Source organism: Halichoerus grypus, chromosome 15 (assembly GCF_964656455.1).
Source record: "Halichoerus grypus chromosome 15, mHalGry1.hap1.1, whole genome shotgun sequence".
NCBI lineage: Eukaryota > Metazoa > Chordata > Mammalia > Carnivora > Phocidae > Halichoerus > Halichoerus grypus.
This window is the reverse complement of record NC_135726.1, coordinates 51,659,261-51,685,011: the sequence shown is the minus strand read 5'-3', so window position 1 is coordinate 51,685,011 and position 25,751 is coordinate 51,659,261. Positions and strand designations below refer to the sequence as shown.

At 56.0% G+C, this 25,751-nt stretch overlaps 3 protein-coding genes across 5 annotated transcripts in view; all 3 read left to right on the top strand.

Moving 5' to 3' along the window:
- The window catches only part of SYMPK (symplekin scaffold protein), a 35,499-nt gene extending 32,975 nt beyond the window's left edge, over positions 1-2,524 (top strand). For both annotated transcript variants that reach the window (XM_036091579.2, XM_036091580.2), the window contains 5 exons: positions 62-249; positions 1,148-1,324; positions 1,487-1,582; positions 1,845-2,174; positions 2,351-2,524. In XM_036091579.2, coding sequence (XP_035947472.1) covers positions 62-249; positions 1,148-1,324; positions 1,487-1,582; positions 1,845-2,174; positions 2,351-2,485 — 926 coding nt within the window. In that variant the 3' untranslated portion in view covers positions 2,486-2,524. The remainder of the gene's footprint in view (positions 1-61; positions 250-1,147; positions 1,325-1,486; positions 1,583-1,844; positions 2,175-2,350) is intronic.
- Positions 2,525-2,526: 2 nt separating this feature from the next.
- On the top strand, positions 2,527-16,830 carry RSPH6A (radial spoke head 6 homolog A). Its single transcript, XM_036091581.2, has 6 exons — positions 2,527-3,564; positions 6,682-6,919; positions 9,677-10,441; positions 11,579-11,723; positions 12,481-12,598; positions 16,324-16,830. The coding sequence occupies exons 1-6, from the start codon at positions 2,900-2,902 to the stop codon at positions 16,559-16,561; spliced, it is 2,169 nt and encodes a 722-aa protein (XP_035947474.1). The 5' UTR covers positions 2,527-2,899; the 3' UTR covers positions 16,562-16,830.
- Positions 16,831-18,321: 1,491 nt separating this feature from the next.
- On the top strand, positions 18,322-25,312 carry DMWD (DM1 locus, WD repeat containing). Of its 2 annotated transcripts, XM_036091519.2 has the most exons (5): positions 18,322-18,820; positions 20,103-20,285; positions 22,234-23,523; positions 24,354-24,428; positions 24,767-25,312. In XM_036091519.2, exons 1-5 carry the CDS (start codon positions 18,380-18,382, stop codon positions 24,812-24,814), a joined length of 2,037 nt encoding a protein of 678 aa, XP_035947412.2. In that variant the 5' UTR covers positions 18,322-18,379; the 3' UTR covers positions 24,815-25,312. The 2 variants fall into 2 exon arrangements, with proteins under 2 accessions (XP_035947412.2, XP_035947413.2); XM_036091520.2 differs by lacking the exon at positions 24,354-24,428 and having other exon boundaries at positions 18,323-18,820.
- Positions 25,313-25,751: the final 439 nt, after the last annotated feature.

Sequence of the window (25,751 nt, the reverse complement as noted above, 5' to 3'; positions counted from 1 at the left end):
GCTCCCACCTTCCCCGGGGAGCTGGGCAAAGAGGACAGGCCCACTCTCCGCCTCCTCGCAGCCACCAACCTGTGCTTTGCGGAGCGGAACGTGTACACATCGGAGGTGCTGGCCGTGGTGATGCAGCAGCTGATGGAGCAGAGCCCCCTGCCCATGCTGCTCATGAGGACCGTCATCCAGTCTCTGACCATGTACCCCCGCTTGGGGGGTTTCGTCATGAACATCCTGTCCCGCCTCATCATGAAGCAGGTAACCCGCCCCCGGCCGCCCCAGTCCTGCAGGCAGTGGGCTGCGGCAGGACACACTGAAGATAGATGGGAGGCAGGACCCCGGGCTTTTCCAGCCTGCTTGCCTCCCACCCTGCAGAGGGAGCCAGGATGAGGAGAGCACACTCTAGGAGACCGGCCAGCCCCTTTGCCCTGCCCTGGGCCAAGACAGTACAGCCCAACAGGGGTCACTAACGGCTCCAGGGCTCCAGATGGCAGTGTGATGCGTGAGGGCAGGAACAGGTGGTGGTAGGCTTCACCGGGTGGGCGTCCCAGGAGAGGCCTAGTGCCCCTTGCCACCACCTCTGCACCCAGCCAGGATGCATACTAGAGCTGAAAGATGGGCCCATTTCTCAAGAGAAGCTAGAAATCTGGGTTTCTAAAAATATCGTGATGAAATTAAAAAAAAATTCTCAAGCTCGCAGACTATAGATTCAGCCCACAGGTTGCCACTTTGCAACATCCGGCTTAGAGGTGAGATGCAGATTCAGACAGCCCTGGGTTCAAACCTCAGTTCTGCCCCATGGTACCCGCCTGACCGCGGATGAGCCCCCGCACCTCCCCGGGCCTCGTCTGTTTAGCAGGGCTGAGTCACCCCTTGAGGCTGCTGCGAGAGTGAGATGAGACTGCTCACGTGAAAGGGTGTTCTGTTTTCTTCTCCCCTTTCCCTGGGCTGCCCTCATGCCTCAGCTGCTTGGGATCAGGAAGAGAAAGTTAGAAAGTCCTCTGGAGGGCTGGAGGTCAGGGCTGTGGGTAGCCCAGAGGACTCTGTTGGATGGTAGGGATTTGGGCCCCATCTTGGTAAGGTTTGAATTTCTTTCAGTTTCTGGGGTGGCTTCCTGTGCACCCCCTCAGGACCGCTCCCTCCCTGCCCCGTCCAGGTGTGGAAGTATCCCAAGGTGTGGGAGGGCTTCATCAAGTGCTGTCAACGCACCAAGCCCCAGAGTTTCCAGGTCATCCTGCAGTTGCCACCCCAGCAGCTGGGTGCCGTCTTTGACAAGTGCCCAGAGCTCCGGGAGCCCCTGCTGGCCCACGTCCGATCCTTCACCCCCCACCAGGTACCCCAGGGTGTGGGATGGGTGGCCCCATGGGTTCAGCCCTGGAGGACTGGATGGGGGTGGGCAGAGGGGAGCCCTGCACTGCCGCAGAAGCTCAGAGGCGTCCACTAGGGGTCTCGGGTCTGGGCACTCCATAGAGCCCCCAATCTGCTCTTCCCCTAGCAAGCACACATCCCCAACTCCATCATGACCATCCTGGAGGCCAGTGGCAAGCAGGAGCCAGAGGCCAAGGAAGTACCTGCCGGGCCCCTGGAAGAGGTGAGGGCCCACAGCTCCCCATCCCCCAAGCCAGCAAGGCCCACCCTGTCCTCCTCCCCACCTCAGCCACCTGTCTGGTGGAGGCTCCTGCTGAAAGGGATGGGAGGTGGGGGAACAGTTGCCCCTTACGTACTCCCTATGCCCACCCTGCTGTCTCCCTCAGGGTGCTTTCTGGCTCTTTGTCATCATCCTCTGACAGCAGCCTATGACCTGGCCCCCATACCCCCGCTCTCAGTTTCTGTGTGCCTTTCCCCACCCCCAGGACGACCTGGAGCCCTTGGCCCTGGCCCCGGCCCCAGCCCCAGCCCCCCGGCCCCCTCAGGACCTCATCGGCCTGCGGCTGGCCCAGGAGAAAGCCTTAAAGCGTCAGCTAGAGGAGGAACAGAAGCTGAAGCCAGGAGGAGTGGGAGCCCCCTCGTCGTCGTCCTCTTCCTCCACCCGGCCAGGCCCTCCCCAGCCCGAAGAAACCATAGATTTCCGGGAGGAGGGGCCTGAGTGTGAGACCCCGGCCATCTTCATCAGCATGGATGACGACTCGGGGCTGACCGAGGCCGCACTCCTGGACTCTAGTCTTGAGGGGCCCCTACCTAAGGTAGGGATGACAACCTCCAAGCAGCAAAGGAAGAAAACAGTTAGGGCCCCCGGGTGAAGGGTATATGCCAAGTGCCCAGGGTCGGGCGGAGGGGGGGAGGGTACAGCCCGAAGGAAGTGTGGAGTTAGGGCCACGCTAAGCTATCCTTGACCCGCTCCCCCTTCTCCTGTCACCAGGAGGCAGCGGGCGGGTTGACCTCAAAGGAGGAGCGCAGTCCCCAGACCCTCACCCCTGCGGGAGAAGACACCATGAAGACCCCCAGCCCCGCCGCCGAGGAATCTGGGGAACCCGAGAGCAAGGGGAACAGCTGACGGGGCTTGGTGGGGAAGGGGAGTGGGGCAGGGAGCTCGGGGAGGGCGGAGCGGGGCCTAGCCGGCGGGGCTTTGCCTTTAAAATTAAAAAGATCGCGGGTCTGGGGCGTGGATGCAGTCTCTCGTCTCTCCCTGCGTGTCAGCTGTGGGACTGCACGGTGTGGAGTGAACGCCCCCAGGTGCTGGCTGGAAGACTGGCAGGCCCTCGGTCGTGGGGCCGCGCCTGCGCAGAGACCAGCTCCTCGGCCCCGACGTCCGCGCGCGCCCTCCCCTGGTAACGGCCCGCCCCCTCCCTCCTTAGAAACGGGCGCGGCTGGCGTAGAGGCTACAGGGCGTGTGCTGGCAGGCGGGCGACAGGTCTGGCCTGCCTGTCTGCAAGCCTTCCTCCTGGAAGTCTGCGACCTCTTTTGAACTATGGGGGACCCACCGCCCGACCCTGAGCCCCGTCCCCAGCAGCCCTCAAGTCGGAGGAGTTCCCAGGTCTCCCAGCGGCGCAGTCAGGAACTCAGTCAGCCCCCGCCCACCATCTCCGAGGAGGTGCAACCGATAGCCTTTGACGGCCGGGTCCTGCAGAGCGGTCAAGGGATCCTGGCGAGCCAGACCATCCTCCAGGACTGGTCATCAGGGCCCCCCCTGACCCAACAGGAGAACTTGACGATGTTCCAGGCTGAGGAAGCCCAGTTGGGTGGTGTAGAGTACCCGTCCCTGAATATGGGCTTTCAGCCCCAACCTTATCTGGAAGAAGGCGGGATCCAGGCCGCCCGAAACGCCAGCCTAATGCTGCAGCAACTACAGCAGGGCCAAGGCAGCCTCTTCCAGCAACTGGACTCTGCCTACCTGGAGACCCAGTCCAACTTCTTGGGCCAGTTCAACATGTACCAGGGAGAAGACCTACAGTTCAACCAGGGTGCCCCGCATGGGCCCTACATGAGGGATGACCCCGCCCTCCAGTACTCGCCCTCCGAGCTGGGCTTCATGCCCTTCAATATGGAGGTGCCTGAGCCAGAGCCTCGGGAGCTGGCCGTACAGAATGCCAAGGCCTACCTGCTGCAGACCAGCGTCAGTTGCAGCCTCAGCCTGTGAGATGGGGCTCATGAGTGGGGAGGGGATGGGACCCAGGCAGGGAAAGGCCCCATCCAGCCAAGACTCTGCCTCAGGCTCTGGGGTCTCTTCTGTCAGACGGGATCATCCCTCGTGGGTAATCAGTGCCTGCTCCAGGGGCATCTGACTCAGACTAGGAGTCAGGGGATGAAACTAATAATAGCTAATATTTAGTTTCCAAACGTCATGCCACCATTCACACGTTAACATCTAGTTCTCACAGCTGAGATTAGCACACCTACTGTCCCTGTTTTACAGAGGATGAAACTGAGACAGAGAAATTAGGTCCCATATCCAAGATGATAACAGCTAGGATGTGACAGATGCGTGTGATTTGGCTCCTGAGGCCCCATTCTCCACTAAGCTTTTCTGCCTGGGGAAGGCACTTGCCAAGGCTGGTTAGCTGTAGTCAATACACTTCTCAGTCTCCATTACATCTTCGTGAAATTTACATTCTAATTGGGAGAATAGACAATATAACAAGTGATAGGTGATGATAAGAGCTAAAGTGGAAAGTAAAGCAGGGTAAGTGGGGTTAGGGAGTACATGTTAAATAGCATGAGGTCAAGGAAAGCCTCAGAGGAGGTAACATTTGATCAGGGACCTGAAGGAGATGAGGGAGAGCACCTTGGAGGTAACTGGAGGAACAGTGGTTCAGGTATAGGACACAGCACGTTTAAAGGCTTTAAGGCTTGCTGTGTCTGAGGAACAGCAAGGAGGCTGATATGATTGGAACCAAGGGAGAAAGGGGGAGCAGGAGGAGACAAGGCTGGAGAAGTAACAGATCTTGTTAAAGTATAAAACCAACCCTATCCCTCTCATGTGCAGAGCTTGCCATGGCTCCCCAGTGACCTCAGGAGTCAGTTCATGCTTCTCACAACAGCAGTTCAGCCCCTACTGGCTCTCCAAACTTCATCTCTAGTCAGCTCCTGATCCAGGATCCTAGAGTCTAGTCAAAATTCACCTCTAGCTCTTCCCACCCTCAGGAACTTCAAGGCTATTGAAAAACTGAGACCAAAGTCTGAACTCTCCTTACCCTTCCCAATTCAGTGATGGCTCTCCAGCACACCCCAGACTGCCACCAAACGGCTTTGAAATTAGACCAATCTGGTTTCAAATCCTGGCTGTGCAACCACTGTGTGACCTCATGCCCTCAACTCTTCTAAGCCTCCGTTTCCTCATCTGGAGAGTAGGGATCATCATTGTTCCTCAGATGTGTGATTGTGGTTGAGAATCCAGCACTGCTCCCAAGTGCCCAGCATAGTCCCAGGCTTAGGTGCAAAGAAGCCGTTAGAATACTGTCATCACCCTGCCTCCTCTCTCCCCACAACCCCTCTCCCCTCTTCCACCCCAGCCACTCTGACTTCTTCAGTGTTCCTCCAACATGCCAGGCGCACCCTCAGCTCAAGGCCTCTGCACATCATTCCCAATCACATCACCTGCACACCATGGCAGTTTCCCTCCTTCCTTTCCAATCCTTTTTACCTTTCCTTTCTTTTTCATGTCAGATTGCATTGGCTGGGACCTCCAGTGCAGTGTTAAATACAAGCTGTGAAAGCAGGCATCCTCGTTACCAGTCTCATAGGGAAAAATTTTCAGTCTTTCACCATCATGTTTGGAGTGTGCTGTAGGTTACTTGTGGATCCCCTTTATTTATTTATTTTTTTTAAAGATTTTATTTATTTATTTGACAGAGACAGAGATAGTAAGAGCAGGAACACAAGCAGGGGGAGTGGGAGAGGGAGAGGAGGCCTCCCGCCAAGGAGGGAGCCCGATGCGGGGCTCGATCCCAGGACCCTGGGATCATGACCTGAGCCGAAGGCAGACGCTTAACGACTGAGCCACCCAGGCGCCCCGTGGATCCCCTTTATATGATTATAAAAATTTACCTTCTATTCCTAGTTTGCTGGGGTTGTTTTTTTTGTTTAAGTCATAAATGGCTGTTGAATGTTATCAAACAATTTCTCTGCACTGGTTGAGATTATCTTACATATATATATATGTATATATACATATATATTTATTTATTTAAGATTTATTTATTTTAGAGAGCATGCACAAGTGGGGGGGTTAAGGGAGAGAATCCCAGACTCCTCGCTGAGTGGGGATCCTGATGCGGGGCTCGATCTCATGACCCTTGAGATCATGACCTGGGCTGAAATCATGAGTCAGACACTTAACTGACTGAGCCACCCTGGGCCCCAACTTACATGTATATTTTTAAACATATTAACATGAGTTATATTTTTTCTATTTTTCTAATACCAGCCCAATCCTGTTATTAGCCCAGTTTAATCATGGTGTGTCATCTTTTTGAGAGTAACTTTTTGCTGGGTGCCATTTGCTAATATTTAGCTTAGGATTTCAGCATCTATATATATTTTTTAAGATTTTTATTTATTTATTTGAGGGAGAGCCAGAGAGAGAGCACAAGCAGGGGGAGCAGCAGAGGGAGAGGGAGAAGCAGGCTCCCTGTTCAGCAGGGAGCCTGACATGGGGCTCAAACCCAAGACCCTGAGATCATGACCTAGGCTGAAGGCAGATGCTTAACTGGCTGAGGCACCCAGGCGCCCCTGCAGCATCTATATTTCTAAGCAGGCATCCTGTAATCTAATCCTGCTAATCTATTTCTAAGATTGGCATGGAATGTTCCTGTCTCCTAGTTTCCTTGAGCTTTGTTAACATTCTGTTAGACTCATGAAATGTCTCAGAGCCTACCCACCAGTTGTTCCCTCTGACTGAAACACCCCCAATATCTGTATGGTTTGCCTCACGTCATTCAGATCTCAGCTTAAATGTGCCCCTTGGTGTGACCTTCCCTGGCCTCCCTATTTAAAATCGGAAGCCATCTCCTATCCCTGGCATTCCCAGTCCCCATTCCCTGCTTTGTGTTCATAGAAAGACACACTATATATTTTTGCCTATTTGGTTGATGTCTGTCTCCATCATCAGAATGTCCGCTCCACCAGGGCAGGGACATTTTCTCTTCCCTACGGGGTCCCCAGCGCCAGGTACAGGGCCGGGCACACAACAGTGAGCTCACTGAACTGAGCGAGTGATGTCTCCCACCTCCCACTCCCTCCTGCGGGAGGCAGGTATGAGCACCTGGTGAACCTGCTGACCAAGATCCTGAACCAGCGGCCCGAGGACCCTTTGTCCATCCTGGAGTCGCTGAACCGCACCACACAATGGGAGTGGTTCCACCCCAGGCTGGACACTATGCGGGACGACCCTGAGATGGAGCCCACCTACGAGACGGCGGACAGGCAGAAGGGGCTATTCCTTCGGAGCGGCGCCGCAGGCGAGGGCGAGCAAGAGATGGAGGAGGAGGTGGTGAGTGAGCCGGTGGGAGGGGCGCGAGGCGGGGCCGGCAATGGCCGGGGCTTCGGCACCGCCTGTGCTTCTGTCCCGAAGTGAGGGAACGCACGGTGTGACCCAGAAACACAAACGATTTCAGTTTCGTGTGCGCACCGGGTCGAGGGGGCCAGGACCAGGTCACAGAGGGCTTTGAATGCCCGGCCAAGGGGCTTGGGCTTTCTCCTGAGGCGTCTGGAACGCCCTGAAGTGTTTGAAGCAGAAGAAGGGCTAGTGGGCTCTGCCTTTTAAGAAAGCAGAACTCCTGTGGAGGTGGAGACTGGTCTCTCTTACCATCCTTGACTCCTTCCTCCCGAAAATAATTCTGCTTTGCAGACGTTCTCTGTGAAACCCATTGCCTCCTGGAGTCTCTCCACGCTGAAGTGCCCACTAATTCCCGGACTCAGTCTCCCCTTTTATTAAGTTGAGACCCTCTAAGAACTCTTCCACTCTTGGCCCCTTAACATTTCACTATCCTTAGAATATTTAATTCCACGATTATTTCCAGAATTGGACGACGGCGGAAAATTCAGGTAAAGTGTTCTTTCACTCGTTCAAGAAACATTTGTTGAGGACTCTTTATGATCATTCTGACACCTCCTAGGCCCCTGCTAAGAGCTTGGAGAGCTCTCGTTTCATCCCTAAAACAACCCTGCAAGTCGAGTGCTACTTATTCCTATTTATAGAGGAAAGACGCAGGCTCAGAGGGCAGGAAGGTGGGAAGTACCAGGGACTGGACTAAGAAAGTAGGGCCATGATCTCCAAAGCCCGTGCTATATACAACCTTTGACCTATCTGCAGATGCTGTTGCTCTGTGCTCACTTCTATCTATGCTTCTGAGACTCCAGGATTCTGGCGATAGTGGGGTGGGATGGTGAGAGAATGGGAGAAGGACAATCTGACAAAGGAATGAACCCTTGGGTGAGGAAAGCGCAGGTGGAAATCCCAAGTCTTGGGCACGAAGTTCTACCCGGGAATAGGGTTTTGAATTTCAGATCCAGTTTCTCCTCAGGAGGCCCCACCCACTTAGAACTGCACCCTTCCTTCCCTACCCCCAGGTCTTACCCACATCTAACTCACGTCCCCGAAGGCCCCGCCTCCTTAGAACGCTTTGCTCCTAGAGGCCCCGCCCCTTAGAACACCGCTGCACTTGAGGCTCCGCCCCCTTGGAAATCAGTCTGTGGGGAGGCTCCAACCCTTCAAACGCCTGGTCCCTGAAGGCCCCACCCCCTTAAGTACTTGGAGCTGGGATTTTTGTTTTTGTTTTTGTTTTTGTTTTTGACAGAGACACAGCGAGAGAGGGAACACAAGCAGGGGGAGTGGGAGAGGGAGAAGCAGGCTCCCCGTAGCAGGGAGCCCGATGTGGGGGCTCGATCCCAGGACCCCGGGACCACGACCCGATGGGAAGGCAGAGCTTAAGGACTGAGCCACCCGGCGCCCCTGGAGCTGGGATTCTTTTTTTTTTTTTTTTTTTTTTTTTTTGACAGAGAGAGACACAGCGAGAGAGGAACACAAGCAGGGGGAGCGGGAGAGGGAGAAGCAAACTTCCTGCCAAGCAGGGAGCCCGATGCGGGGCTCGATTCCAGGACCCTGGGATCATGACCTGAGCCGAAGGCAGATGCTTAACGACTGAGCCACCCAGGCGCCCCTGGAGCTGGGATTCTTAATGGGAGGTCAGCAAACGGGCAAAATTGTGGGCGTTTGTGGCCTGTGCATGTCTCTAGGAGGAGACTTAAAGAAATCCGTGATTCAGCTTTTTGTATTTATTTTTCTGACAGGAGATGGGGCTCTCATTTCCCTTTTTCTAGTCCCCAGCAGCATTTGTGGAAAAATGCATGCTTTCCTTACGCCCTCCTTTGAAATGCCATCTCTATGAATTATTTACACCTATATGGACTCGACCTGTTTGTGGATTCTCTATTCTTCACGTTCGCTCTGTGGCTGGCTTTCTGCTTTAGAACTCTCCTGCCTGCTGTGTACAGCCGCTGCATAGCAGGTTTGGCTATTTGATAGCATAAGGCTCCCCGGCACTGGGCCTCTGTTTCATAACAGAGGCCGATTATTCTGGCATTTATAATTCCAGACTAACTTGGGGTGAGCTCAGCGTGGAATCTGCTTGCATTTCTCTCTCTCCCTCTCCCTCTGCTCCTCCCGCCGCTTGTTCTCTCTCTCTCTCAAAATAAATAAATAATACCTTTATTTTTTTTAAAGACCTGCCTCTTCCCTTAATTTGCTATATGATTTGGAGTATCTGTTAGGGGTGCATTTGGCTGCAAGCAACAGAAACTGTGACTAAAAGTGGCCTCTTTATCCCATAGAACAAGAAGGCTGGGGAGGCAAGGCAGCTCAGTGATGCCACTGGGGACAGGCAGTTTCTATCTTTTAGCTCTACCATCATTAGGGTATGGGACTTTGTCTCCCGTGCATTGCTTCATGGTCCCAAAATAGCTGCTGTGCCTCCAGATCTCACACCCGATTCCAGGCAGAAAGAAGAGGGAAGGATGAAGGAGCAACGGATTTTCTCCTAGTGGTTTGTTGTTGTTGTTGTTGTTTTGCCTTTTCTTTTCCTATAAGGGACATCCTCCCCAAGGACTTGCCCCTACATCTCACTGACCAGCAGTGGTCTCATGAGCAGCTGGGTTACAGAGTAGTTCACTTCTCTGGATTTTAGAAGAGTCAGGCTTGGGAGCAGGGCTTCAGCCTTCTTCCCTCTGCCCTCCACCCCACCCTCTGCAGGCTGAGACAGCAGTACCCAACATCATGGAGACGGCCTTCTACTTCGAACAGGCTGGCGTGGGCCTGAGCTCAGACGAGAGTTTCCGCATCTTCATGGCCCTGAAGCAGCTGGTGGAGCAACAGCCCATCCACACCTGCCGCTTCTGGGGCAAGATCCTGGGGCTGAGCCGCAGCTACCTGGTGGCTGAGGTGGAGTTCCGGGAGGGCGAGGAGGAAGGGGAGGAGGAGGAGGTGGAGGAGATGATGGAGGGCGGCGAGGGTCTGGACACGCACGCTGAGGAGGAGGGCGAGGAGGACGAGGAGAAGGTCACCGACGTTATCCCCAAGCCCACGTGGAAGCCACCACCCGTCATCCCCAAGGAGGAGAGCCGCTCGGGCACCAACAAGTACCTGTATTTCGTGTGCAACGAGCCGGGCCGGCCGTGGACACGGCTGCCGCACGTCACGCCCATCCAGATCGTGCAGGCCCGCAAGATCAAGAAGTTCTTTACGGGCTACCTGGACGCGCCGGTCATAAGCTTCCCGCCCTTCCCGGGCAACGAAGCCAATTACCTGCGGGCCCAGATCGCCCGCATCTCGGCCGCCACGCACATCAGCCCGCTTGGCTTCTACCAGTTCGGCGAAGAGGAGGGCGATGAGGAGGAGGAGGGCGGCGCGGGGCGCGACTCCTACGAGGAGAACCCCGACTTTGAGGGCATCCCGGTGCTCGAGCTGGTGGACTCCATGGCCAACTGGGTGCATCATACGCAGCACATCCTGCCTCAGGTGAGGTCCGGGGACTCCAGCCTCCCCGCCCCCGCACACCCCCACCCCCGCTGTGACAGAACCAGGAGGCTTTGGAGCACTGCTCTCTGCCAGATGGGGTGCTCAATAATGTGCACTCCTCTGTTGTTTCATTCGCTGGGCCGATGTCGGCTGCTGGTGCCCCTGTCAGAAACCTTCCAGGGCCAGATGCATCCTGGTGGCCTGCGTTTTTCAGATTTTAAAAAGGTGACGGAGCGCACATACCAGATATCATGCAGCACCTCAAGCCGGGGGCTGGGGCTGCAGCCATCCTCCAAGACTTTATTTCTATTGCAAAACTGAATAACCTCTCATTAGTTCAGGTCGGGCACAAAAAAGCAGCTTTTGGTTTTCACAGCTTTTCAGGTTTGGGAATTGTGGATAAGAGACTGAGGACCTGCCTTTCTTGAATGCCCGATGTGTTGGGCTTTATATTCATTCATTCACTCATTCAAGTTAACACCTGCTGTATGCTAGGAACTTTTTACTCATTCATTCATTCATTCATTCATTCAACAAACTTTTATTGACCCCGGCAACGTTATTGAATCCAAATAACTCCTTTTGAGATCGTTACAACTGTCATTCCTGTTTCATAGTTGAGGCAACTGAGGTCGGCTCTATGCTGCGCGCTTCGGTTCATTCATTCAACAAACACGTATCAGCCCTCCAGTGCCTCGTGGAACCCAACAGCAGTCCAATGAGAGAGACCCCTATGACACCCCCATTCCATAGATGAGCAAACAGAGGATCATATGGGGTGCTGAATGTCAGCTCCACAGGGCAGAGATTTGGGGGGGCCTCTTTTCTCAAGGATTTATCCCCAGCACCTACCTGTATATAGTAGGCGCTCATTAAGTATAAGATGAATGAATGAATGAATGCACAGATGGGAGCCACACAGCTAGGGGGTGGCAGGAGTCTCCACCTCACCACTACAGCTCTCTCAGCCACCCTCCCTTCCTTGACCTGTGTGACTAACCCTGTCCTCCAGCCCATCCCTGGGTCCCTGAGGACAGGCCCAGTGCCCAGTGTCCTTCCTGGCCCTTCACCTCCTCCCAGAGTGCAGGCCAGGCTCTGTCCGCCAGGGGTGCCGACTGACCTTCCCCCCACCCCCAGGGCCGCTGCACTTGGGTGAACCCTTTGCAGAAGATGGAAGAGGAAGAGGAGCTGGGGGAGGAGGAAGAGAAAGCAGATGAGGGGATAGAGGAGGTGGAGCAGGAGGTCGGGCCCCCACTGCTGACCCCGCTCTCAGAAGATGCAGGTAACCGTCCTCTTCACCCTCTTAACCTCACACACACCAGCCCGCTGGAGCAGGTGGGGCCTGGGGAGAAAGTGGGAGGGACAGCAAGACTGCGGGGGGGGGGGCATCTCTCTGAGCCTCAGTTGTTCTCTCCTCTATACCATGGGCCTGGTGACAGCGCCTCCCTCGTGGGGTTATGGGGACACGTCCATCTTGTGAGCTGTATCAGGCACCTGGCAATGTCCCGAATTGTGGGGGGGTATGATCTTTCGAGTCCCATGTGGGTTTGGGGAGAGAGAGAGAGTTAAGCCTTTCCACAAAGGAGGCAGGACCTGAACTGGATTTTTGGAAGCCTGGATAGGAATGTCCTGAGGTCAGAGCCTCAGGCACCTGGAGGAAGGGGAAAAGAGAGGGTGAGAGTGGGTGAGTGGACAGAGCCCAAATTTGAACCCAGATTTCCAGGAGCCCAGGGCCTGACCCGTGCGCTCTGCACCCTGGTCCAAACCAATGACCACCTGGAAGGGAGGCCACAGCAGCTCCTGCAAGGCAGGTGTGATAAGGATACCCACTTCTTGGGTGTGGTCACTGAGGCTCAGACAGATGCCGTGGCTTCCTGGGGCCACACAGCGAGAAAGTGATCTGGAGCCAGCCACAGTTCCCTTCATGCCCCTTCCTGTCCTCCCCCTTTGCTCTCTCCCCTCTTTCTGTCTCCCCTCCAGGGGGCTGTGCAGGGCTGCGGGGAGCTCTGACCTCCCTGGTGCTCTCCACTCCCCTGCAGAAATCATGCACATGTCACCGTGGACAGCCCGCCTGTCCTGCAGCCTCTGCCCGCAGTACTCCGTGGCCGTCGTGCGTTCCAATCTTTGGCCAGGGGCCTATGCCTACGCCAGTGGCAAGTAGGTCTTCTAGTCCCTTCCAGCAGAGAAAGCCCCTACAACTTCTTCAATGCTGAGGGCAGGGGGCAGGATGGAGATCGGAAGGACCCCCTTCTGGAAGCCGCCAGGGCTGACCTCCACACTCAGTTCCAGGAATTCCACTAGGGCTAAAATGAGAAATCCCGGACAAAGAGCGTGAGCCCCTCAGATAAAAGAATGGAGGATCAGAGAGGGGAAGGAACTGACTCAGCGTCACACAGCATATGCAGGATTCAAACTTGGATCTCTGGCCTCCTGGCCCAGGCCTCTCGTCTATATGGGTCACAGAGTCAGACAGGACTGAGGAGTCCACCTTGAGGTGACCCTGACAGGGACAGAGCCTTGTGTCTGGGGGATGTAACTCCTTCCCCGGGCCCCCTGGACAGTTCTCGCTACAGGGCAGAAGTCTTCCCCACCAGGATCCCCCACCAGTTGCTCCAAAAGATCTGCAGACTGAAGTCACTCCTGCATCTTCCCACCCACAGCTACACATTCACTGAGATGCTCACTACACACTCACTGCACACTGAGAGTCCCTTAGTCTCTCTGACCAGGCGCACCCCAGCCTTTCTGCTTAGCCACTTACGGAGTGCCCTCCGCCACCATGGGGCGGGCACACTTACCCACTCTGTCCACCAGATGGCATGATAAATTTTCATAGATTTTTCCTTTTCCATCTCCATGATAAACCTATATACTGTTGGATCCCGTGATGAGATTTCATGTAATCTTGATACCTTAACTACATTCTTTTGTTTTGTTTTGTTTTTTAAGATTTTTTATTTATTTGACAGAGAGAGACACAGCAAGAGAGGGAACACAAGCAGGGGGAGTGGGAGAGGGAGAAGCAGGCTTCCCACGGAGCAGGGAGCCCGATGCGGGGCTGGATCCCAGGACCCTGGGATCATGACCTGAGCCGAAGGCAGACGCTTAACGACTGAGCCACCCAGGCGCCCCCCTTAACTACATTCTTGGCAATTTTTTTCCCCTCCAGAAACAGAGAAGAGTCTCGCTTGCTTTTGCCAACCCCCTTCCTCTGGTCACACCCTAATTTGCCAACATCTTTCTTTTCTTTTTTTTTTAAGACTCTTTTTTAAAAGATTTTATTTATTTATTAGAGAGAGAGAACTTGAGCATGACAGAGAGAGAAAGGGAGAGAGCAGGAACAGGGGCAGGGGGAGAGGGAGAAACAGACTCCCCGTGGAGCAGGGAGCCCGATGCAGGGCTCGATCCCAGGACTCTGGGATCATGACCTGAGCTGGAGGCAGACGCTTAACTGACTGAGCCACCCAGGTGACCTTAAGTTTTGTTTTGTTTTTTTTAACAGAGAGAGGGAACACAAGCAGGGGGAGTGAGAGAGGGAGAAGCAGGCTTCGCGCTGAGCAGGGAGCCCGATGTGCGGCTCGATCCCAGGACCCTGCGACCATGACCTGAGCCAAAGGCAGACGCCCAACGACTGAGCCACCCAGGCGCCCCAAGATTTTATTTTTAAGTGATCTCAACACCCAACACAGGGCTCGAACTCACAACCGAAAGTTACACGCTCCATCAACTGAGCCAGTCAGGTGCCCTGCCAACATCTTTCTGAAAGCAAAAGATCCAAATTTGGAGCTCCACTCATCCATCTATCCACCACTCAATCATCCATCCCTCCAATCATCCATGTTGTTTCCATTTTTTTCTTTGCCAGCTGTATGCTAGGTCCCAGGCCCTTTATTGAAAAGGCGATGTGGCTCCTGCCTCTGAGAGCAGGCAGAGGAAGCACAGAGGTTAATGGTATAGCACCCTGCCCCCCCAGCCAAATAAATACCCTGTTACAAACTAAGTACCGCTAGGGACAGACGGTGCAGGGACCAATTACAGCTCCAAAGTCTCGTCTTAAGGGGATCAAAGTAGGATGCCTGGGGAGAGCAAACTTGACATGAAATATTTGGGGAAAGAGAGAAGTAACGCGGAAAAGCAGGTAGACATTCTAGACCAGAGCCTCCTAGACCATGAGTGCACACGACCCCAGGGATCTGGTTGAAGTGCAGGTTCTGGTGGCACGGGAGTGGGGTCGGGGCCTGAGAGTCTGTCTTCCCAGCAAGCTCAACCTCCCGGGCGAGGCTTCCAAGGAGGCAATATATTTGAAGGCTCCAAGGAAGACCTGGTGGAAAACAATTGTCCTAGGAACAGCAAGGCTGTGATAAAGGGCAAAGCCACAGAGTCCCCATGGCAAATTCTCCATCCATCTCTCTCCCTCACCCCCACTCCTCTCTGCCTCTCTCCTTGTCTCCCAGTCCCCCTCCTTTGCTCCCATTTCCTCCTCTAGTTAAAATTCTGGGAACAGGTGGACTGACAGGGCTTGGCTCCAACCAGTTACATTCTTGTTTATTATCAGTGTCCTCCTTCTAGAATGTAGGCATCACCACAGGGATTCTTGCTTAAGGGGTTCACTGCTGGGTCCCCACATCTAGACCAGCGCTGTCCAACACAAATAAAATACAAGCCACCTGTGTCATTTTAAACTTTTTTTAAAACTTTTTTTAAACTTTATTTAACTTTTTGTTTTGTTTTTTTTAATTTTCTAGTACTGGCCATGTCCAAGAGTAAAAACAGGCAAAATTCATTTTAATAATATATTTTACTTCACCCTAAATATCCTAAATGTTATCATTACAATGTGAAAGCAATAATGTAAAAATTAACAAGCTATTTTACATTCTTTTATTTTCATACCATGTCTTCAGAATCTGGTGTGAAGTTGACACTTAAGCACACATTCCATTTGGAAGCTACCTTGTCATCAGACGTACTTGACCTGTACTCAGATTTCACAACATTTACAGTTGAGAAAGTAGATTCATGGACCCCAGTTGTCCCAGACATGCTTAGACATTTTCTGGTAACCGAACTGAGTATCAGTTTTATTGCTTAAATTTAAATTCATTACAATGAAATAAAATCCATTCAGACAACAGCAGAACACACATTCTCCTCAAGTGTGCATGGAACAGCCTCCAGGACCAGACCATATGCTAGGCCATGAAACAAGTCTCAATAAATGTACCCAGATATTGATGGTATAAAATATGTTCTCTGGCCATACTGGAATGAAATTAGAGATCAGGGATGCCTGGGTGGCTCAGTTGGTTAAGCATCTGTCTTTGGCTCAGGTCATGATCCCAGGGTCCTGGGATCAAGTCCTATTTCAGGCTCCCTGCGGGGAGCCTGCTTCTCCCTCTGCTTGCTGCTTCCCCTGCTTGTGCTCTCTCTCTCTCTGACAAATAAATAAATAAATAAAACCTTAAAAAAAAAAAGAAATTAGAAATAATAATAAAAAAAAAAAAACCAGAAGGAATTTGGGAGAATTTCACAGATATGTAGAAATTACCACACTCCTAAATAACCAGGGGGCTGAAGAAAAAATTGCAGGTGAAATTAGAAAATCAAATACAATTAGAAACTCAGCTGTTTGGTCACACTCACTGGCCACGTGTCAAGTGCTCAGTGGTTCCACGTGCTGTTGCAGCTCTAGACACGTCTGGCACTTAGGAGACAGATGCCCCATAACAACTGAAGAACACGCAGAGAAACCCCCTGGGCACATATCACCCCAACACCCACCACTCTGCAGTTGTGCTGGGCCCAAGCTGGGTCCCACCTTCAATGAAAGCCCAGGCTGGGGCCTTCGGGGAGGATTTCCCAGTATCTCTCCGCCCTTCCAGGAAGTTTGAGAACATCTACATTGGCTGGGGCCACAAGTACAGTCCTGAGAACTTCAACCCACCCCTGCCAGCCCCCATTCAGCACGAGTACCCCAGCAGCCCGGACGTCATGGAAATGACTGACCCCACGGTGGAGGAGGAGCAGGCCCTCAAGGCAGCCCAGGAGCAGGCCCTGGCAGCCTCGGAGGAAGAGGAGGAAGATGAGGAGGAAGATGAGGATGAGGACCTGGAGGACTGAAGGGGGCCCCCTAGCCCCCTCCCCCAAGCAGGTAGATAGCACCGTTTCCCTCATGCATAGTGAGTGATGGGTTGTTTTGTTCACAGTTGGTTTGCCTGGAGGGCAGGGGTAGAAGAAGAAGGTAACTGCTCTAAATAAAATTTCCCCACGGCATCATGGCCTAGCTCCTCATTCGATTGTTGACACGGCCTCCAAGTCAGGGCTGTTGGGCTCTGCTGGGAACAGACATTGGCCGGCATAGTCTCTCCTATCTGTGTCATTTATTCCTTCAGCAAACAACTATTGAAGTGCCTTCTGTCAGCCCAGCTCTGCTTTCCCGGGGCTCACACTCTACAGGAGAGACAGACAGCGACAACCCAGATGGGGGAGCCCAGAGGACGGACAGAGCTCCTGAACTGACTCTTAAAGGGTCAAGAACAGAGTGGGGAAGAGCATTCCAAGCAGAGGAGTGCAAAGACCCAAGGGCAAGAGAGCATTGTGTTACTGAGGTAGTTTCCTGAAACCCCATGTTAGGGACAGAGTGTGAGGAGTGAGTGGTGAGAGATGAGGCTGGAAAGAGAGACTGGCAGGAGCAGAGCACTCAGGGTTTTACGTTACCACGAGAGCAGAGGGTCCAGGGGAGCAGAGACAAAGCTGATGCTGAGAGGGCCTGAGCAAGAGAGGAGGACTTTGGACCAGCGCTATGCAGAGAGAGGGACTGGAAAAGAGGACTTCACGTGACAGAATGCAAAAAACGTGGGAACTGGAAGCAGGGCGTGAAGGGAGACCATGCAGATCTAGGGAGACCCTGAGGTCTGCAGCCTGAGTGACTGGGGGGATGGCAGTCCGAGCTCTAAGATGGGGACACAGGAGAGGAGCAGGATTTGGAGGAAGATGTCAGTTTCATTGTAGGACTTGTCGAGTGCAAGATGCCTCCGGGACATTCCGGTGAGAAATCTGAGAGACCACTGAGAATGGGTCTAAGAAGGTCTGTGATGGGGGCAGGGTGGCTTCAGCGGAAGTGAGGGCACTGGCTATCAGCGGGGGCTCATGGGATCAGCAAGCGCTTTTGGATTACTGGTGGATCACTGGGACACTGAGGGGCATTGTGGGGATCAATGAAATTTTGGAATCAGAGGAGGGTGTTGAAGGACGAAGTGAGGTTGTTGAAGATAGTGAAGTCATGGAGATACATATTGGAGGTTGGTGGGAAATGTGGAAATGTTTAGGGTTAACGTTAATCGGTAGTGGGTCGGATGAAATCCTTGGAATTCTATGGAGACGCTGGAGATCAGCGGGATCTGCGGGATCATCAAGGGTCGGGGAGGAGGGTCTGGAGATGCTGTCGCCAGTCAGGGATTTTAAGACGTCAGTGGGAAACACTGGAGGTCAGGAAGGTGTATGTTGGAAGTCTAAGGCGGCACTGGAATCACTGGGGTCATCTGTGACGTGATGGGAAGGCCAGGTTATGAACCAGGCCTTCTTTTGAGGGTCCCTCCGTTGCTAGGCAAACGGTTCCCAGGGCGCCGTTGCTAGGGATTTGTGCTTTTCCATGACCCCGCCCATCTCCCCCTGGGCCGCGCCCCGCAGCCAACCACACGTCGGTCGCGGGCACACAAGGCCACGCCCACCTTTCGCCCCGCCCCCAGCCCCAGAACCGTTACCCGAGCGACGGCCGGAGCTCATCCCGCCTCCCGATCCTGTTGCCAATCGAAGAGGCGTCGCCCGGGTGACCACCCCACCCCTTCCGGCGCGGGCCCAAGGCTTCCGGCAGGGGGCCCGGTGGCGGGCGGCGGTCCGGCAGCGGCGGGGCCCGGGCTGGGCGGGGGGGCGCCCAAGATGGCGGCGGGCGGCGCGGAGGGCGGCTCGGGCCCCGGCGCCGCCATGGGGGACTGCGCGGAAATCAAGTCGCAGTTCCGCACCCGCGAGGGCTTCTACAAGCTGCTCCCTGGCGATGGCGCCGCTCGCAGGTCGGGGCCGGCTTCCGCCCAGACCCCGGCGCCGCCCCAGCCGCCGCAGCCCCCGCCCGGCCCTGCCTCCTCCTCCGGCCCCGGCGCCGCGGGCTCCGCTCCGTCCCCGCCGCCCGCAGGCCCGGGTCCAGGGCCCGCACTGCCCGCCGTGCGCCTCAGCCTCGTTCGCCTCGGGGAGCCCGACGGCGCCGGGGCCGGGGAACCGCCCGCCACGCCCGCGGGGTTGGGTGCCGGAGGAGACCGCGTCTGCTTCAACCTGGGCCGCGAGCTCTATTTCTACCCGGGCTGCTGCCGCAGCGGAAGCCAACGGGTGAGCGGCCTGCATCGTGGTGGCCTCGGTGCTGGCAGAGAGGATAGGGCCCCCTGAGGTGATCCAGAAGTGATAGAAGGGTCCCCGAATGGATGTGGGGTTCTGAGATAGGCATCCTCGATGTGACGGCCATCCCAGGGGGAGGGGTATCCAGAGGTAATGCAGAATCCTAAAAGGTGGTGGGGAGCCGGGGAGGCCCTCCGGGGTGCTGGCCATCGTAGAGGTGATGGAGAATCTTGAGGTCATGCGGGATCCCCAAGTTAGGCGTGGGGGTTCTGGAGTGGTATTTTGGAGAGATTCTGAGAGGCTTTGGGACCCTCCGTGGTTCTGGGTGATAGGGAATCTGCCTGTGATGGAGAATCCTGAAGTGATGCAGGCTTGAAAGTGATGGAGAACCCAGGGGTGTTGCAAGTCCGGAGGTGTTGCGGGGGGCTGGGGGGATCTTGAGACTTTGGAAGCCCAGAGGTGAGGATGATTGTGGAATTGATGAGGCACTTAGAGGTGATAGAGATCCTGCAGGTATATGAAGTCTTAAGGAACACTGGGGTTCTGGATCTCATGAGGGTCCTGGAGGGAATGAGAATCTCTGAGCTGATGGGGAGCTGGAGGTGATAAGAGCCCAAAGGGGACATCCTCAGGTGTGATGGTTATTTCTAGAGGGATGTAGGTCCCAGAGGGGATGAGACCCTTGGAGGTTATGATGGTTCCCAAAAGTGATGGAGATCCTGAGAGCCCAGAGGCGGTGAAGGACCAAAAATGTGGGGGACCATGAGGTTTAATGCGTCCATGAACTGTGATGGGGGTCCTGAGATTTAGGGACTCCAAAGTAAAGAGAATCCTGGGATGTTGGGTGTTAGAGTCCTGGGGATTTGGGTGACTCTGCGTTTTGGGGAGCTTGGAATATTGAGGTGCCAAGATCCAGGGGGAGTTGTTGAGTCTGTGGGCCAGGACTGGAAAGGAATTGGAGCTCAGGGACTGTAGGGACCCCAAGCCTTGATACTGTGGGCAAGGGTGTCCCTAAAGTTAGAGGTTTCAACTTTGGGGGGAGGCACTGTGGTCTCATGTGGGGTGGAGGGGGGGCACCTTCCTGTCTGTTTTTTCCTTTACTGGGTCTGTGATTTGGGTCCCCCTTCCTGTCTGTGGTTGCCCACTCACCCATCCACATACCCACTTCCCTTAGGGATTTAACCCTGCTTCCTTTAGTGGTTTCCCCCAACCTCAACACCCTCTTCCTTCCTCTCAGTGGTAGAAGCTTTTAACTCCTTTTCTCCCACTGCTCAAGTCCATTGACCTCAACAAGCCAATTGACAAGCGGATCTATAAGGGCACCCAGCCCACCTGCCATGACTTCAACCAGTTCACTGCTGCCACAGAGACCATCTCCCTGCTGGTGGGATTCTCAGCTGGCCAGGTGCAGTACCTGGATCTCATCAAGAAGGACACCAGCAAGCTATTCAATGAAGAGGTGATTATGGGCCCCCGGGGCCTAGAACGGCTCCCCCCTCCCATTCACCACCCACACAGCGTTGCCATGAGACTGCAGCTGCCTGGGGAGCAGTGGAGGCCTGAGAGGGGCAGGATACAGGAGAGAGGGGATGGGCTGACAGATACATGGCATGGGGTCACGGACAGCAGCTAGTGGGACATCAGCTAATAAGGACAGCTGCACCTGCCGTGCTTGGGGCCTCTGGGCTGTTAGCCCTGTGCTGAACACTTTACTCCTTGAGTTTTCCTCCATGGGTTAGGGATTGTGGTGCCCGTAAGACAACCGAGGCTAGTCTCTAGTTGGGACTTGTTTGAAGCCAGAGCCCTTGATCTTCAAATTCTGGGCCCGTGAGCATTGGATTCAAGTCATTGCTGCACCGTTGACTCACTATATGGTTTTGGGGAGGTGACTGTCCCTCCTGAGCCTCAGTTTTACTTCTCTGCAAAATGGGATTCTCATCCCTGCCTCATGGGACCATTATTACAAAATCGTATGTGGAGATGGCTCAGTCCTGGCTAGACTTGGTGCCAAAGGAACATGCCAAGGAATGACCTTATCCATGGGCGGGGGCTGCTCTTGTCCTCTGGCTTTTTCTCTCTGTTCAGAGGAGGTGTTCCAAATATACAGAATGCATGAATGGCAGAAGGGAGTGAGGGTAACAACAGTGAATGGATTAAAAATGCACCGGCTCATCCATTCACAAAATATTTATTGAGCATTTGGTCTGTGCCAGGCGTTGTTCTAAGCACCAGGGATCTCACATATTAGTGAGCAAAACAGAGGGCCCTGCCTTTGTGGAGCCTTCATCTAGCTTGGGGAGCAGACAGTTATCAAATAAGTTAAGGATGCTGTATGGCAGAAGGTGGTGAGCGCCACAGAGAAGAATCCAGCAGGGAAGGGGGATGGGGGATGTGGAGTGCGTGGTGAGGCTTAAATTAAGTAGGCTGGGTCAGGAAAGGCCTCACTGAGGGGGGTGACATTGAAATAAAGACCTGAAGGAGGCAAGAAAGTTACCAGGGGAGGAGGACATTCTGAGGAAAGGGAACAACTAGGACAAAAGCCTGGAAGCAGGACAGCAGAAGGGTTCTGTGGCCAGAACGGTTCCTGAGGGGAGGGTGGAAGATGGGTCCTGAGAAACAACTGGGAGGCACTGGCCCCTGGAGGGTCTGGAGGGTCATGGTAAAGACTTTGGCTTTCAGAGCCTTTCTCGACCAGGGTTCGTCTCAGCCAGAGAACACAGAGATGATGGGATTCTTTTTTAACTTCTCCCAAGAAATAGAAGCAACTTAGATGCCTGGGGAAGTTGATTCATTGTGTGCCCGGGGGCTTCAGGTGCCCGGGGGCTTCAGGGCTCAGTTCTCTCTGGAGCCCTGCTTGAGAAAGGCTGCCGTGGGGTTCATGGGGGAGACGAGTGCAGGTTCGGGGTATCAGCGAAGGGTTGGACGGGAGCTGTGGGGGGAAAGGAGCAGAGGCGCATGCGCAGCTGGCGGGACGGGGCGGTCCTTCGTGGGTCCGGGCGCCTCCTGCGTGCGCAGGTCTGTGCGCTGGGGCTAGACCGGTGAACCACACAGATAAGGATCCCTTCCCTGGGGGAGCTGATGTTCTGTGACTCGACCTCTTGCCTGAAGCCCGACACGGTAAAGACAGAGGACAGGGTTAGACAGATGAGAGTTCTCTGAAAAGCAGGACTTGTCCCCCTTCCCAAAGACGGGGACACCAAGGCTCTGTGGAGCTCTCTGTGGCTGCCTCACAGGCCACCCTTCTTCCTTTGCGTTCCTGTGGCCCGGGGTCCAGCCCTTACCCTCGGGGGTGGGGGGGCTCTCCGAGGAGGTCTGAGGGCCGTTTCAGGGAACCCGGGCGGGGGGGGGGGGGGGGACGTCGCCAGGAGCCGACCGCCTTCCCCAACCCCCGCCGTCTCTCCCGGCAGCGGCTGATCGACAAGACCAAGGTGACCTATCTGAAGTGGCTGCCTGAGTCCGAGAGCCTGTTCCTGGCCTCGCACGCCAGCGGCCACCTGTACCTGTACAACGTCAGCCACCCGTGCGCCTCGGCCCCGCCCCAGTACAGCCTGCTGAAGCAGGGCGAGGGCTTCGCCGTCTACGCGGCCAAGAGCAAGGCGCCCCGCAACCCGCTGGCCAAGTGGGCGGTGGGCGAGGGGCCCCTCAACGAGTTTGCCTTCTCGCCCGACGGCCGGCACCTGGCCTGCGTCAGCCAGGACGGCTGCCTGCGCGTCTTCCACTTCGACTCCATGCTCCTGCGGGGGCTCATGAAGAGCTACTTTGGGGGCCTGCTGTGTGTGTGCTGGAGCCCTGACGGGCGCTATGTCGTGACGGGGGGCGAAGATGACCTGGTCACCGTGTGGTCCTTCACCGAGGGCCGTGTGGTGGCCCGAGGCCACGGCCACAAGTCCTGGGTCAACGCTGTGGCCTTTGACCCCTACACCACGAGGGCCGAGGAGGCGGCAGCGGCCAGCGGTGACGGGGAGCGGAGCGGCGAGGAGGAGGAGGAGGAGGAAGAGGAGGAGGAGCCTGAGGCAGGGGGCACAGGCTCGGGCGGGGGAGCCCCCCTCTCCCCGCTGCCCAAAGCCGGCCCCATCACCTACCGCTTCGGCTCGGCCGGCCAGGACACGCAGTTCTGCCTGTGGGACCTCACCGAAGACGTGCTTTACCCCCACCCGCCCCTGGCCCGCACCCGCACCCTCCCCGGCACGCCTGGCACCACGCCACCCGCCGCCAGCAGCTCTCGCGGGGGCGAGCCCGGCCCCGGCCCCCTGCCCCGCTCACTGTCCCGCTCCAACAGCCTTCCGCACCCGGCAGGCAGTGGCAAGGCGGGCGGCGCGGGCGCCACGACTGAGCCGGGCACACCGTTCAGCATCGGCCGCTTTGCCACGCTCACGCTGCAGGAGCGGCGGGACCGGGGGTCAGAGAAAGAGCACAAGCGCTACCACAGCCTCGGCAACATCAGCCGGGGCGGCGGCGGGGGCGGCGGCGGCGGCGGGGACAAGCCCAGCGGCCCCGCCCCCCGCAGCCGGCTGGACCCAGCCAAGGTGCTGGGCACCGCGCTGTGCCCGCGCATCCACGAGGTGCCCCTGCTCGAGCCCCTGGTGTGCAAGAAGATCGCCCAGGAGCGGCTCACGGTCCTCCTCTTCCTGGAGGACTGTATCATCACCGCCTGCCAGGAGGGCCTCATCTGTACCTGGGCCCGGCCGGGCAAGGCGGTGAGTGGCCCCATGCCGGCCGACCCAGGGCCCAGGAGGAGGCGGGCGTGGGCAGGAGTGTTTGTCGCAGTCATAGCCTTTGGCCCTGTGGGATGAGGGGAAGCCAGGAAAATCTTAGCATCCCAGAGCAAGACTTCTCAGATCTTAGGGTACCAGGCTTCTAGAACTCTCCATGGCAGCAGAGAGAGGGTTGGGTAGAAGAGACAGCCAGGAGTGGTGAGGGCTGTGGCCAGCTATCTGAAGGGCGGCCAGTGGGCCCAGCACAGCCGGGCCTTATCACTTGTCACTCGAAGCCAAGTCTGTGTTTGTACGGGACATACAATTTGTGAATTGTGAAACCGTTTGAAATAATGTGGGTCAAATTCTGCGGGCAACACTGAGCCTGTGGGCCTGCCTTCCGGCCTGGATCTCAGACTCTGAAGCCCCAGCTCATGGAATCCCAGCTTGGGTTCCGGGGCTGCCCCTTGTGCGACCTTGGGCAAGTCACCGCTCCTTGCTGACCTCCGTCACCTCTTAGGGAGCCTTGAAGGTGGGTGGTAGCGCTCCTCCTGGGGGAGCGCTGGGGTTTCAGGAAGACCCCAGTAGCGGGGAGCACAGGCCTGGCGCCTTCCATCTTTGGAGCTCTTGTCTCAGAGGGCTCAGCTCCACAGGGTTTGGGCTTGTGTGCCTGGGTTGCTAGGCCTGAAGCCCGTGGCTTGGTTCCCTCAAAGAGTGGTTTTAGAATTGTAGGGTCTTGAATCCTTAGAACTCTATGACACAGTCTCAGATGCAGGGTCGTTGGGATTTGGGGAGCCTGGGGAGTCCTGAAAGAGACCCCTCTATCTCCCTAGTTCACAGACGAGGAGGCCGAGGCCCAGACAGGGGAAGGAAGTTGGCCCAGGTCACCCAGCAAGTCAGTGGTAGAGGTAGGCTTGTCCCTGAGTTCTCTCCCCCTCACCCCCCCAGTCGGGGCCCCGAGTTCCCCCCTATCCTCTCCACCCCTACCCCCATCCTCTCTGCTCAGGACCACCCAAGCGCTCTAATTATTGTCCAAGAGTGCTGCCTGCGGGGCCAGGGAAGCTAGCGGAGCTGGGAGTTCCCGACCTAGAGCAGTGGCCTCTGTCTGGGGGGCTCTGGGGTGGACTGAAGGGCAAGGCCAGGGTGGCAGCCGCCTTAGGGACTCCGGGCTGGCTCCCTCCCCACGGGACTGGTGGGAGCCCCAGGCGGTCTCTAACCCTCCTGTCTCCCCTCTCGTCTTCCCCAGGGCATCTCCTCCCAACCAGGCAACTCCCCGAGCGGCACAGTGGTGTGAAGCCATGGATGTCGGGGTTCCCCCCAGTGTTCCCCGCCTCCTAGCCATAACCCTCCCGCTGACCTCACGGATCAACGTATTAACAAGACTAACCATGACGGATGGACTGCTCCAGTCCCTTGCCCTGCACAAATTTGGGGGTCAGAGGGTCCCCCAGACCGGCCCAGACACTCGGGGGGATGTAGTGGCCCATGTGGCCTCAGCCTTGTCCCCACCCACTGCCAAGTACAATGACCCCTTCCTCTGAAACATCAGTGTTCACCTCATCCCTGTCCCCAGCATGTGACTGGTCACTCCTGGGGGAGAGACTCCCCGCCCACAAGCTCTGCAGTGTGCCCCTCCTCCTGTGGGCAGGGCTGGGGCGGCCCACCCCTCCCCTGGCCCCTACCCTGCCCTTGCTGTTGTTTGTGCTTTTGAAGAGTGTTAAATTATGGAAGCCCCTCGGGGCCCTCCCTGTCCCCCAGGACCTCTTATTTATACTAAAGTTCCCTGTTTTCACAGCGTCTCTGGTCCCTTCTGGGAGGTGTGGAGGGAGGGAGCGCGTGCTTTAGCAGCAGTCCTAGAACCCAGCTACTAACACCGAACGAAGAGAGGCCCTGCCTGTCCCCGACCCGGTGCCCTCCCTGCTCCGTTCTCATAGCCGGAAGAGCTGAAGGCTGGAGGAGGGACTCATTCAGGGCACACAGCTGGTGGGTCACTGACCCGCCAGCCCTCCAGCCCTGAGCCCCCAGACCCCCCAACTCTGGAGGAAAGAGTGCCACCGGGGCCTCCTTCCCAGTTTGAAAGTGCCTGAACTGTCCAGGTCAGATACCGGCGGGGGGGTGGGGGGCTGCCCAGATGGGTCCCCCAGGGAGCTCCTGAGGTGCCCAGAATGCACCCCAAGGCTTGGCCTCCCGCTGCCTCAGGCCTCCAGGCTCACAGGGCGCAGGCGTCCAGA